This window comes from Bos grunniens, chromosome 14, assembly GCF_055505025.1.
Source record: "Bos grunniens cultivar Pamir isolate PY7600 chromosome 14, Bosgru_T2T1.0, whole genome shotgun sequence".
Taxonomy (NCBI): domain Eukaryota; kingdom Metazoa; phylum Chordata; class Mammalia; order Artiodactyla; family Bovidae; genus Bos; species Bos grunniens.
The window spans coordinates 34,680,179-34,692,839 of NC_141178.1; the positions used below are offsets into that span (position 1 = coordinate 34,680,179).

Below are 12,661 nucleotides of genomic sequence, written 5' to 3' on the forward strand. Positions count from 1 at the left end.
CTATAATAAAATAAATATTTGTCCTGATCTTAGTTGCTATGGTGAACTAGGAACAGTTTCTTGGCTATTACAAATGCTGCTTTGGACAGACAGACATTGCAGACCAGCTCACTGGTAATGGGAAAGCAGAGAAGGGCTGTATTTGTTTTGTATGATCAATAAAGGAAGCTTGGGAAAAGGTGAAGACATAAATTATATAAGCAAAAGCTTTCACATAGTAAATTTAAAATTATTATATAACTATATACTTAATACATCAAATTGTAACCTTGCATGTTGAAAAAGGTTCTTAGCTCAGTGCTTTAAATACAGGTGTGCCAAGTGTGTTTGTGAAAGCAATCAAGAAAAATATGACCTTCTAAAAGAGACAAATTAAAGGACTATTATGAATGTATGTTTGCAGTCAAACAGTACACTCTTTAGTGCCAAATGAGCCTTACAACCTGGCTGTATTACTTAGCACTCCGTTTACCATCCAGTTTCCATCTCCTTCCTCTGTAAAGACTTTCTAATGGTCTCTGTGATGAGTTCAAGCAATGGGAAGGTGGTTCTTCAACCACAGCCCCACCCGTCCTGGTGCATGGACAAGAGCACTGGGCACACTGTGCTTCCGGGTTTATCCTCACTTGGCTTAGACTGAGGAAGCACAAAGCCTGTATATTCTTTTGTAAAGCTTCTATCTGGGATAACTAAAAATCTGATGAATACCTGAGCTTCTGTTCCAAGCTGGCTGCTTTAAGAAAACACACCTTGTTTTTCATTCAGCAGCTGCATATTCATAGTTTACCTACACCTACCTGCTGATAGCTTCCTCCCGCCACAGAGAACAATCACTAGCATCAAGCTTAAAGAGCATTTAGGAGGAGCCACTCCAGTACTCTTGCCTGGAAAATCCCATGGATGGAGGAGCCTGCTGGGCTACAGTCCACGGGGTCGCACAGAGTCGGACACGACTGAGCGACTTCACTTTCACTTTTCACTTTCATGCACTGGAGAAGGAAATGGCAACGCACTCCAGTATTGTTGCCTGGAGAATCCCAGGGACGGGGGAGCCTGGTAGGCTGCCGTCTATGGGGTCGCACGGAGTCGGACATTGACTGATGCGACTTAGCAGCAGCATACTTGACTCTGTTCATATTTCTGTTAAAAGCAATAAATGAGGGGAAATGAAACATTAATTCCATAAAGGAAATACCCTGTTTTGGCACACCTCAGTCAGCATTTTACCAATATAATAAATAGTATCTTAGCAACTAGATAGCTAAGGCAGTCAGGATGGGGCAAATTATGTTACCACTGGCTAAGAGAGCAAAAACCAGTGTCAGGTTCAGAAAATTCTAATTTTGATTGAAAATTCAAGTGGAAAGTTTACTGCTATACAGAGTCTACATCTGAACAAGGGCAAGTGCCACAGTAAAACAAACAAGCATTTCTGGTTTTCTCCTACACATTATTAAGTATCCAGACATAATACCATAGCCTCTAATGTTCGTGTACAATAAATAAGGCTGAGCCACATCAAAAAACCCCTCCTCCATGGGCATTTACCATCTCAAAGCAAAAATGACACGGCAAGGCAGCTGTCAGCTACAATGACAAGAGGTAATTAGTATTCAAACCTCATCTCACTTTATCAATAACCATGGTGCTCTTCCGGGCTTCCCTCATGGCTCAAACAGTAAAGAGAATGCCTGCAATGCCAGAGACCTGGCACTGCAGGTTCAATCCCTGAGTAGGGAAGACCCCTGGAGGAGGGCATGGCAACCCACTCCAGTATTCTTGCCTGGAGAATCCCATGGACGGAGGAGCTTGGTAGGCGGCAGTCCATGGGGTCGCTAAGAGTCAGACACGACTGAGCGACTTCACTTTCACTTTTCACTTTCACGCATTGGAGAAGGCAATGGCAACCCACTCCAGTGTTCTTGCCTGGAGAATCCCAGGGATGGGGGAGCCTGGTGGGCTGCCGTCTATGGGGTCACACAGAGTCGGACACGACTGAAGTGACTTAGCAGCAGCAGCAGCAGCAGGACAAGTACTATGTGCTGTTACTATGTCTTAAGAACCTCCCAACATGCTTAAGTCATTTTTTTCCCCTTGTTTCACAGGTAATGTCTAAATTAAAAAATCTTTTGCAGAAAGTGATTTAAAAAAAAAGGGGGGGACTTTTCATGAGACAGGGTTGCTTACCTGCTAGCAAGACTGAGCAATTCATGTTTGTCTGCTACAGCTGACTTCTTCTCTAGCTCCCACATTAGAACGTTGATCAGATGTGAATTTTTAATTACAATCGGCACTTCTTCAAACATGTGCTCAAAGGTGATATTTCCCTTTTTCAATCTGCAAAGCATGTTAAAAATACTTTATAGTCTGGTGGTCAGAAGTAAGTGTTAAAGTGACTATTTCATACATTTTACATTTTTCCTAATTACAGGCCCTCTTCAGGGTTTTTGTTTGTTTCATTAGCAATCTTTAAAAAAGGGAGAGAATTACAGAATCAAGCACAAGTTGAGTGATTTGAACAATTCGGAAAATGATCTGAGTTGGAGCTGTAAGACCAGAAAATAAGACTCTTGGCCACAGAAACAATTCTTTCTTCATAATCAGGTATCTTTGAAATTCCACATACTAAAAAATGCAAATGTCATATGAAATTATGCTATATAATCTATATCTAAAATATTTAAAACAAACAGCTAGAAAAGAGAAATACTCTCATTCTTGGAAAGTTCACTTTAAAAACCAACTGAACTCAAAGAGATGAACAATGAGCAGGACACTCACAGGCTATTCCACACACAATGGTTGAAAACACAGCAAGAATACAACTTCTCACAGTTTAATTATAATTACCATACAAAGGAGATGTTCATGAGTTAGCTTTTCTTTTAAAATTCTTTGTATGTTAATTTCTTTAGGAGCCAAATGGGAAATTAGTCATGAACTGTCTGTCCCAAATGAAGTCAAAGCCACTAACTTTAATTTATTAAGAAATACATATTCCTATAATTAACAGAAAATGAAAGAATTCGAAATTTAAAAAAATTTTAATGTAAATATCCCAGTGCCATTATGCAGGATCACAAAACAGCTTTAATAATTAGTTCTCTGCATTCCTGTCACCTATAAAATTTCCCAAAAGCCACACTCCTTACTAAACCCTTAAAACGTTGTCTTTCCACACCCCGTCCCCCACAATGAAACAGGAGGTCAGAAAATAAGACAAACGGCTCACAACTGTTCTGACACAGAGCTTACAAACTGACAGCCGCTGAATACCCATCCCATCTCCTTTTATTTAATCATGTATTTCTTCAAATCCAGTAGCTAATTAATTCTCATTCTAACTGCATTCACCCATGGTGAGAACAACAGATGAGACATTCCATAAAGAACAGTTTAAACATGGAAAGGGAGAGATCAAGGGGCACTCAGCCATGCAGACACTTCTACCGTCCACATGTCAGAAGCATTACCGCACCACCGCCGAGGACTCAATTCGTGTGGCAAACTAGTATCTTAAAAGAAAAATGCCCAGTCCTTAACATATGCCTTATAGGCCCCCAAACACTTACGCTTCGGGAGAAAAATCCTTTTCTTTACAAACTTCCATCAATTTAGGAGTCAGTCTGTATGCCTTTAGTGAGAGAGACCCTTGGGCAGTTTTTATGGGATCTCAAATAAAGAAAAGAGAAAGAAATTACTAAGAATTTTGTCACTACCAGTGCTCAAATGACACTGGTTCTGAGCACATTCTGTTAATTATTGTACAATCTTAGCAAAATGAAGATCAAAATAAACATAAATGAAGAATAAAATAAAAATCAATGAAGATCAGAGCACAATCTGAAGCAGATTCAAAGCAATATAGCAAACGCTAAGTGAAAAACTATCATCCTACTTATACTAGGCAGAATAACTTCCACCTGAAACTATAAATATAAGATACAAAATACAGTTATTTTCAGATCTACTCAACTGGAACCAGCAATCTTCACAAAAATTAAATACAGCATATGTTCCATACATCTTATATATATCTTGCATAATTAAAAGCAAAATACTAATATTAAATATGAAAACTCCCTGGATGCACTTGTGTATTTCCTCTATCCCTAATTTAAATGAATGGCCCTGCAAACACTTTATCCATCCTAATAATCACTGCTCACATTTTTTTAGTTAAAGCAAATTCTAAAAACAAAACCACTAAAGTCAAGGTGCAATCACAAGTGTCTTTTTAGCTTTAAAGAAACTAATTTTGTCAAAACTAACTGCTTAAACACTCCAAGAGTAAGGGAGCTTAGCACTTGCTGCATGATAACGGCTCCGGCATGCCAATATTCGCCTAAAACCTGTGTTAACATTCATGTTGCCTGAAACTTAACACAGTGAAACTTTTAGCAATAGGTGATAAAATGAAAACCAAAATAGATTGAAACAAGTGGAAAATTCATCAAGGTCTGATGATGCAATGTTTCCAGCCAATATAAGTACACTTTAACAACTTGTTCTTTACTGTAATCCAATTGTTAACATACTGAAACAATTTGGGGGCAGCTCATAAGATTGATCGTATTCATTAGTATTTTTTCTGACAGATACTCAGGACGTTACATTTACTTCTCAGCTGGAAACTATATGCAAGTCTGCCAGATATGGCCAACTGTGAGTGTTTGGGGAGGGGGAAGGCTATAAAGCTGTTAAATTGCCTACAGTTCTGATACAGCACAGAACATCTGGTCTGGAGAGCTTGAGGAAACACCATTAAATTGGCCGAAAAGAAAAAAATCTTTGTGCTAAGAAACAGTCCAGGTTTTGTACGCTGCTGTCAGAGGTATAAAAAAAAAAAACTTGGCACACTGTGTTATGATTGGTCAGTCACGTACAGAGCCAGACACTCTAGCAATCGGGGTTTGTTAGACATCTGGTCTAGTTCCACCAGCCCCTTCAAATGAGGGAGGGGAGATGGAGGAATAAAAATGAAGCAGCTACTCCAGCATTCCAAAATGTACACATCAGGGCTCTGATAGCAAGAAAAATAAACAGAAAGAAGGAAACCCTGTCTAGACTTAGCTGCTGCTGAGGCTGCTGCAGAAACAGGGTTGGTATTTACTTGGGAAGGCCTGCCAGGCTGCTCTTAGAGGCAAAAGACAGAAAGCAAAAATAGTAGTAGCAATAATATTAAGGGAAGAAAAGAATAATAAAGGAAACTCCTACTAACCGTAAATGAGAACGACAGACTCCTCAATGGCATGCTGGTAACTGAACTGAGAATCCAGAAGGGCCCGGGTGACGAACGAGCCGTAGTATGTGGACTGGTACCAGCCCACGTGGAGGTGGTCGATGTTTACATGGCGCAGGCTCCGCATCATCTCCATCTGATATTGGACTAGATGATGGGCACGAGGGGGACAAAAGAACAACTGTTTAATGACATCACCTATATGAAAAAACAAGCCTTTTTGGAAACAAATTTCTATACAGCTATTTCTTATCTACAGGGAACATTTTTCCAGATTTTTAAATTCACTCACTTTACAATAAAGAAAACAAATTAAGCCTTCAAATCATTAGGGCATTCCTTTTCTCATTAGCCAAAAAACATTCTGTAGAAACAGTATTTAAAAACTAATAATATTAATAGTAATGATAGTATATTAGTAGTAATATAATATAGTATAATAGTAATAATTTTAATAGTAATATTAACAGTAATAATAATGCTTTATTGCAAACAAGTAATTATTTATTAAATGTGGTCTCTTTTAAGAAGAAATTTATGAATTACTAAATTGGTTGGCTGTAAGAAGTTTTGTTTGAATGAATAAGTTGAGAGTAGTTATCACTGTTTTCAACAAAGCTTTTAGAACTAAGAAGTTAAAACCATCAAGAAAACTAATGGGGAAACAGTTAACTACCACATGATTTAAGTATGAATAGGACACAAGCTGCAGCTGATTAAAAATATAAGAATTCATTTTTGCCTTCGTCTGGTGCCCCCTGCTGCATGTGCTAAATTTTAAAAAGAATTTTTTTCTTGTCTGGGAGTTCCTTTACATTAAGTAATCAATATTACTTATTAGATAAGTCATATGCTAATCACCATGTATGGAACGGAACAGTTGAATTAACTTTTATTGTCAATGACTATAATATACATTATTAACTCAAAGCCGTATTACCAGGAAAATCGGTGCAAATTGACAATACAATAAATAATGTATTTTAAAAAGCAATATAGCCCAATAATGAGTAGCAAATACGTAAAACAGGAGAAAATTTTATAGTTAGTGTAATAGTCAAGCTATTTCTGTATAATAAACGCACTTAAACATACTTGTTTAACTCAAATCGAACCATTTCATTTTTTAAATTTTTAATCAGGTTTCAGCAAAAGTGGGTTAAATGTCATTTCCTTGGTCACAGTGCTATGGTTTTACAAATCAAACAAAATTTAGGATCAAAGAATATAAAAGAAACTTCCTCAGATGGACATGGTCTTTTCAACGCCTGTTACTAGGTAAAGAAATTATAAATCTGCTTATTCCAACGAAAGTTGTATTTCTCATGATAAAAGATGGCAGCCAACTCATCAACTATTCAGAATTAAGTGCTTTTTGAATTTTTCTTTTTATATACAACATGATGGTCTCAAGAAGCAGCAGTCTAAAATTAATACGGTGATCCTGTATCAAATATCTCTTCTCTTAATTTTTTCACTCTCAAGCATATAAGAGATCCCCTTCCTAGCCAGTTAAGAGATTTCCATCAACCACATAAAACTGGGATAGAACCACTACTATGATCTCTGTTTTAAAATTTCACAATTCTTTTAAAGTAAAATCACTGATTCGGCTAGTAAATTTTAATCAAATGTAATTTATGAATGAAAAATTCTAACATTACCAGTAAAACAGGAGCCAGAGCTAAATTTAGTATTTGTTTTAAACGGACAGGAAAGTAGAGAGAGAGATCAATTACAAGCAACTGACAGTGCAGAACACGACTGTATGGTATGAGCTGTTTTTAAAACAGGTCCTTCTTAAACACCTGTCAACGTACAATTTAGTTACAAAATAAGCACAAATCAGATTCTACCAACTTGCAATAATAATAAAGAAAAGACTTGGAATCTAGCAATCTAGGTTTTCATGCTGGCGCTGGGATTTCTCTCATGGGGGATCTTGCTGTCCTTCTCTGATGCTCAGTTTTCCTATCTCCAAAAAGATCTGAGAGCTCATCCCAGTCAAACTGCTCTGACTCCACACTGCTCACTGGATATGCTACTTGTAAGTAATGATTTTTCTATAAACTAAAGCCAGGCCTCTAGCAGGCATTAATAATTAAAATAAAAATGCCTATCTCTAAGAAATATTTAATCTTACTAATAAGTCAAACAGCCTGAATACAACAGATTTAATAATAGCATTTTCAGGAAGCATGAAGTAAAACATCTTACAATTGGTAGCAAACATCCAGATTCCTTCTTTATACAGAGTCTTACCTTCCTCAAAGCCCCTTGAATAAGGATAAGAAGGAAAATGAAGTATTTCTCTCAGCGAGAAAAGAGACTAAGAGATATGAGTGAAGCCTGTTGCCTTATGGATTTACCATTGTAATAAAAATTTATTTTTAAGGTCACAAGAGCTTTCATATGATGAAAAAACAAATTTAAGGGTTAAGAACAATGAGAGGGGAGTTAATAAAACTGTTCTTGAAAAATCTACAATGAACTGAAATTTCACTATTACACAAAAAATATGTGAAGTTGCAGGTCATTCTTCATCTTGGTTTATAGACTTTAAACCATTCATTTTTTAAATTAAAAAACACATTTTTTTTTTAAATGAATGTTTTCTTGGAGGTATCACAGGGAAAGAAAGGATCTAAAAAGACTGCAAGTGACCCTTGAAAAGGTGAGGCTGGGGTGCCAGAGCTCCAAAGTGAACCTGGGTGGTGCACTGAGGCCCAGTCCTTGCTGCAACTACACAAGAGGCTCCAGGAAACGCACAGTGTAAACAAGCGGTGGTCAGGCACTCAGTCGTGTCTGACTCTTTGCAACCCCAGGACTGTAGCCTGCCAAGGTCCTCTATTCATGAGATTTCCCAGGCAAGAATACTGGAGGTTGCCATTCCTTTTCCAAGGAATCTTCCTGACCCAAGGATCAAACCTTGGGTTTGATCAAACCAATGTGTCTCCTGCACTGGCAGATACATTCTTTATCACTGAGGTACCAGGGAAGCAAAGCTTAAAGAAGTTACTTTGATTTAATTTTAAAAAATTCTAAAGAAGTCATATTTACCCTATTATATGCAAGCAAGAGACAACTCAAAAACAGCCAAGTGAATTTTTATCTCTGCGGTCTTTTAGGTCCGTGTCCTTGTTCTAACGTTCACACAAGACATGACAGACTGTTGGCGCCTTTCTCAGTTTTTCCCTTCCTCCTCCAACCCAGGTTCTCAAAAAGTACAAAATCAACCCCTACAAAAGCTAAACTCTCTCAAAACTGTGCTCCCAACACTCCCACCAATCAACGTAGCTGAGCTGCCACACCAGCTGACACGCATTTATCCCTCTGACAGAAGGAAGAGAGTTGTGACACAGTGGCACGGCAGCAAACTTCACATAGGAAATAAGGGATGGTCATTCCAGATTCTCATCTCCCAGGCAAATGCCACTGCTTTAGTGGCTTTGCTGATCCCTCTCAGGAGTTATGCTGGAGGTGAAAGGGAGAGATACCGGAGGTGGGTAGGTGAGGTATGAACAAGAGACCCAGTTTAGCTAGGATACTGGATGAACTGGGATGAGAGGAGCTCATGTTATCTGGAAGGGACTGTGAGGACGGGTGTCCCAGCCCACAGGCTTTGGCGAGTGGGGACTGCTGCCATTTCCTTCTCGTTCCCGGTCATCCTCACTTAATACCCCCTAACCCCCCGCTGGAGTTTTAAAAGAGGGGTAGAAAAGATGTGACTACACAGGGAGATAGGTTCACTTCTAGCCAGGGACTGCCTCACACCTCCGAAGGAAGAGAATCAGCAAAAAGAAACACAGGAGAAGGAAAAGAAAACCAAAAGTTCCTTGATATAAAGTGCCACAGCTCCCTACTGTGGAGTTAATGCGGATTAATGAAATAATAAACAAGCCTTTACTGGCAACTTTGCTGAGTTGGTTCAGGGTTACAGACACTTTCATTTTTGTTCTCCAAGTTCTCGGATTTAACAGAAGCCCAGGCAGCAACTCCAACCAATGACACTCACTTCTGAGTTAATGGCTAAATATTTCTGGAGAACTTCCCAAAGATGAATAGCAAGGAAAAACCTTTTGGGAGAGGGAAATACTTCAAAATTTATGATAATACTCAACAGAAAGGCTCAGAATTGTGTAGTGAGAAGTTTATGAAAGAATGTTTTAAACATTGTTCATTTAAAAAGCAAACACACCCTCTCAACTGAGGAGAAGCAGTGCATAGCAAATGAATTTCAAAGACAAATTGAAAGTTACTGCTAAGCCAACTCAAATTACTAATACACAAATTACACTTAGATGCAACTGAGGTGGTGCTACAAAACTTGGAAGGCTATAAAAATGAAGTTTTATAAATCTCTTCAACCTCTACAATCATCTTAATTGGTTAAGCCTCTCCCAAGCAAAGGACAGCATGGTTTACAATACTGAATAACTGTTCAGTTTGGCACCAGTATATTCATATTCACTTTTTCCAGATATCTTCTTTTCAAAACAGGCAATTTTAAATTGCCTAGAGCTAAAACTGTCTTAACTGAGGCAGGGTGCCCAATAGTTAACTATTCCTTTCAAAAATCCATCACATTTGTAGGGCTTTCCCTAGTTTTTATCTCCAAATATGAAAACACTGAAAATAATATGCAGTCTTCTATTTAAACGCTATGCTGGGACTCACACTGGCAAACAACCAAATAAGACTTTGAGTTCTCCCTAAGACCACTGGGAAGGATGGTGGCTTAGAAGCTTTTCAGTTCAGCAGAATAATCAGTTAGTATTTTTTTCACCTCAAATTTCCCACCTTCATTTTAAAAATCATCTTTATTTTATTATTTTAAGTGAGCCCTCATGAATGCAATTTATCACCAAAAAAACAGGAACAAGGAATTAACACAGTTGGCCAGGTGGGGATGAGCTGAAAGAAGAAAACTGAAACATACTCTAAAACGATCTGTCTGGCAGATTTGGGGGGGGAGGTGGGCACGCAGTGAACTGGGGAGAGCTTACAGATGTCTTTTTAGAGAACAGTTAAGGAACCAAGGAATAATCTAATTTAAATTTTAAAAATTAAAAACAATTCAACAGATCTATTATTTGACTACTTAACATTGTAGCAAATAAATCTAAATCATTTAAAAAATACAATAAAACCACATTTTAAAATGTGCATATGTATTGACATAGTGTGGAGAAAAAGGGAGAGAGCTAAGCAACAGGAAAGAAACTAGCACTTAGTGAGCACTTATTAAGTCAGCCTTCCTGTTAAGAGGTCTACACATGGTACTTGACTTTATTCCTCAGGATGACTCTAATGAGACAAGCAATCATGATTATTGACATCTTTTTAAAAAGTTGTGTATTACAGCATGTGAAGGGGCAGGACTCAACTGGACTTCAGACTTTCTGACTCTGAAGCCAGGCAACCACCCATTTACAGGATCTCATCTCTTCTTATTAGTAAAGTTGAGAGAATTATTTCTGAATCAATAAAGCATAACAGAGAGAGAGTAGAAACACACAATTTCTAGGTTTTCAGAAACCATAGCGTGTGCATGTTTGATCACTAAATTAACCAATAATTTAGCACTACCAGTAAGATTTTAAGTGATAAAACTACCATCAAGGATTTTTAAATGTCAAAGTTGAGAATTATCACAAATATATAATCAACCTCCTAAAACACTGCATTCTATGTTAGTATTTTAAACTTCTGCCAAGATTACTTTGTAACCAAGCACTGGCTCAGATCAAAGATGCACAAACACATCAAGAAAAGGAACAAAGAGAGACCAGATGTAGTATACATGCTCTTTGCAGCAAGAACAAACTAAGCTCAGCCAAGAGATGCAAACAGCTTTAAAAGCAAGCAAGCAAACAAAACCCCACAACTCTGAAACAAATCGATGATTACCACAAGCATCACAGGGAAAATACATCAAAATTTCCTATCTGTCCTGGCATTAGGGCTGTCCTAAGGACGGCTTGTAAGAAAATTATCACAAAGCTCCCTCCCAGCAGCGCCACAGGTCACAGCGAGTGCGGATGGGTTATCAACCGTGAGGCTCTACCCCAACTACTCGGTGCTTTCCCCTTCATGTCAATTTCCTGCCAAGTGACACATACGTCTCAGGCAATGTTCAAAGCTAGAAGCAGATGTAGATTTAAGCAAACAGAATGTGCATTTGAAAAAAACAAATAAGAGTCTACTTTGGGTAGGAGAAGGTAATGGCACCCCGCTCCAGTACTCTTTTGTCTGGAAAATCCCATGGACGGAGGAGCCTGGTGGGCTGCAGTCCATGGGGTCGCTAAGAGTCGGACACGACTAAGCGACTTCACTTTCACTTTTCACTTTCGTGCATTGGAGAAGGAAATGGCAACCCACTCCAGTGTTCTTGCCTGGAGAATCCCAGGGATGGGGGAGCCTGGTGGGCTGCCATCTATGGGGTCGCGCAGAGTTGGACATGACTGAAGTGACTTAGCAGCAGCAGCTGCTTAGGGTGGAGTACACGTTTCTTAAACGTCCATACTCTCTTCACCAAGTCTGCATTTATGTATTCATCTGTTTTCCCCTCAGTTAATATACCTGTTCTTAAGATCACTCTGGGATTGCTTAAGAATTATGGTAAAAGCTCAGTTTCTCAAAATAAAGTGTCCAATATAAATTCTACTCTACTTAGACATGAATCTATTCTATTTAAAATGAAATAACAAAAATACTTTCTTAATCTTACCAGAAATATCCTTTAAACTGTTCATTTGTCCTGGGTGGTTTAATTTCTTCTTTAAAGTATTTATGAATTCTGACATGTAACTTCTTCTGTATGCAAATCTGGGAAAGGGGGGAAGGGGATATGTGTGCTACTCTACCTTTTAAAACCAGCAAGAGCTTAGAAAACTATTGGAAGCCAGAGGGTTTTTTAAGGGGTTTTAATGTAACTCAAGAAGTATCCTATGAAACAAACTGGATTCTTCACAGAAAATACTACTGCAACAAATTCATATAGTTGTAAATTTGTCCATAGGGGTTCTTCAGGCAAGAACAGTACAGTGGGTTGCAATACCCTCCTCCAGGGGATCTTCCCAACCCAGGGATCGAACCTGCATCTCTTATGCCTTCTGCATTAGCTGGCAGGTTCTTTATCCCTAGCGCCACCTGGAGAAGAAGTCGCCTATGAAATAAACAGGATTCTTCACAGAAAATACTATGTATATACACAACAAATTCATACTCTTATGAATATGACTTGTTACAATGAAGAGCACAAATGTTAGAAGACCAAATGAGAATCTCTGGATTTAGAAAAATAAATATTTCATGCTCTTTTCATGAGGACAAATAACACTCCAACATATTTACAGATATATATACCATGTACTTGTTTAATGTTTGGCACAAAGTGAGGTGCTAACAGAAATATGT

General features: G+C 38.2%; 1 protein-coding gene across 1 annotated transcript in view; it reads right to left on the minus strand.

The window, feature by feature from the left end:
* Positions 1 to 12,661, minus strand: part of EIF3H (eukaryotic translation initiation factor 3 subunit H) — a 95,378-nt gene that overhangs the window by 11,888 nt on the left and 70,829 nt on the right. The window contains exons 3-5 of the mRNA XM_086336334.1: positions 5,222 to 5,389; positions 3,573 to 3,672; positions 2,188 to 2,337 (exon numbers count right to left, since the gene is read on the minus strand). Coding sequence (XP_086192460.1) covers positions 2,188 to 2,337; positions 3,573 to 3,672; positions 5,222 to 5,389 — 418 coding nt within the window. The remainder of the gene's footprint in view (positions 1 to 2,187; positions 2,338 to 3,572; positions 3,673 to 5,221; positions 5,390 to 12,661) is intronic.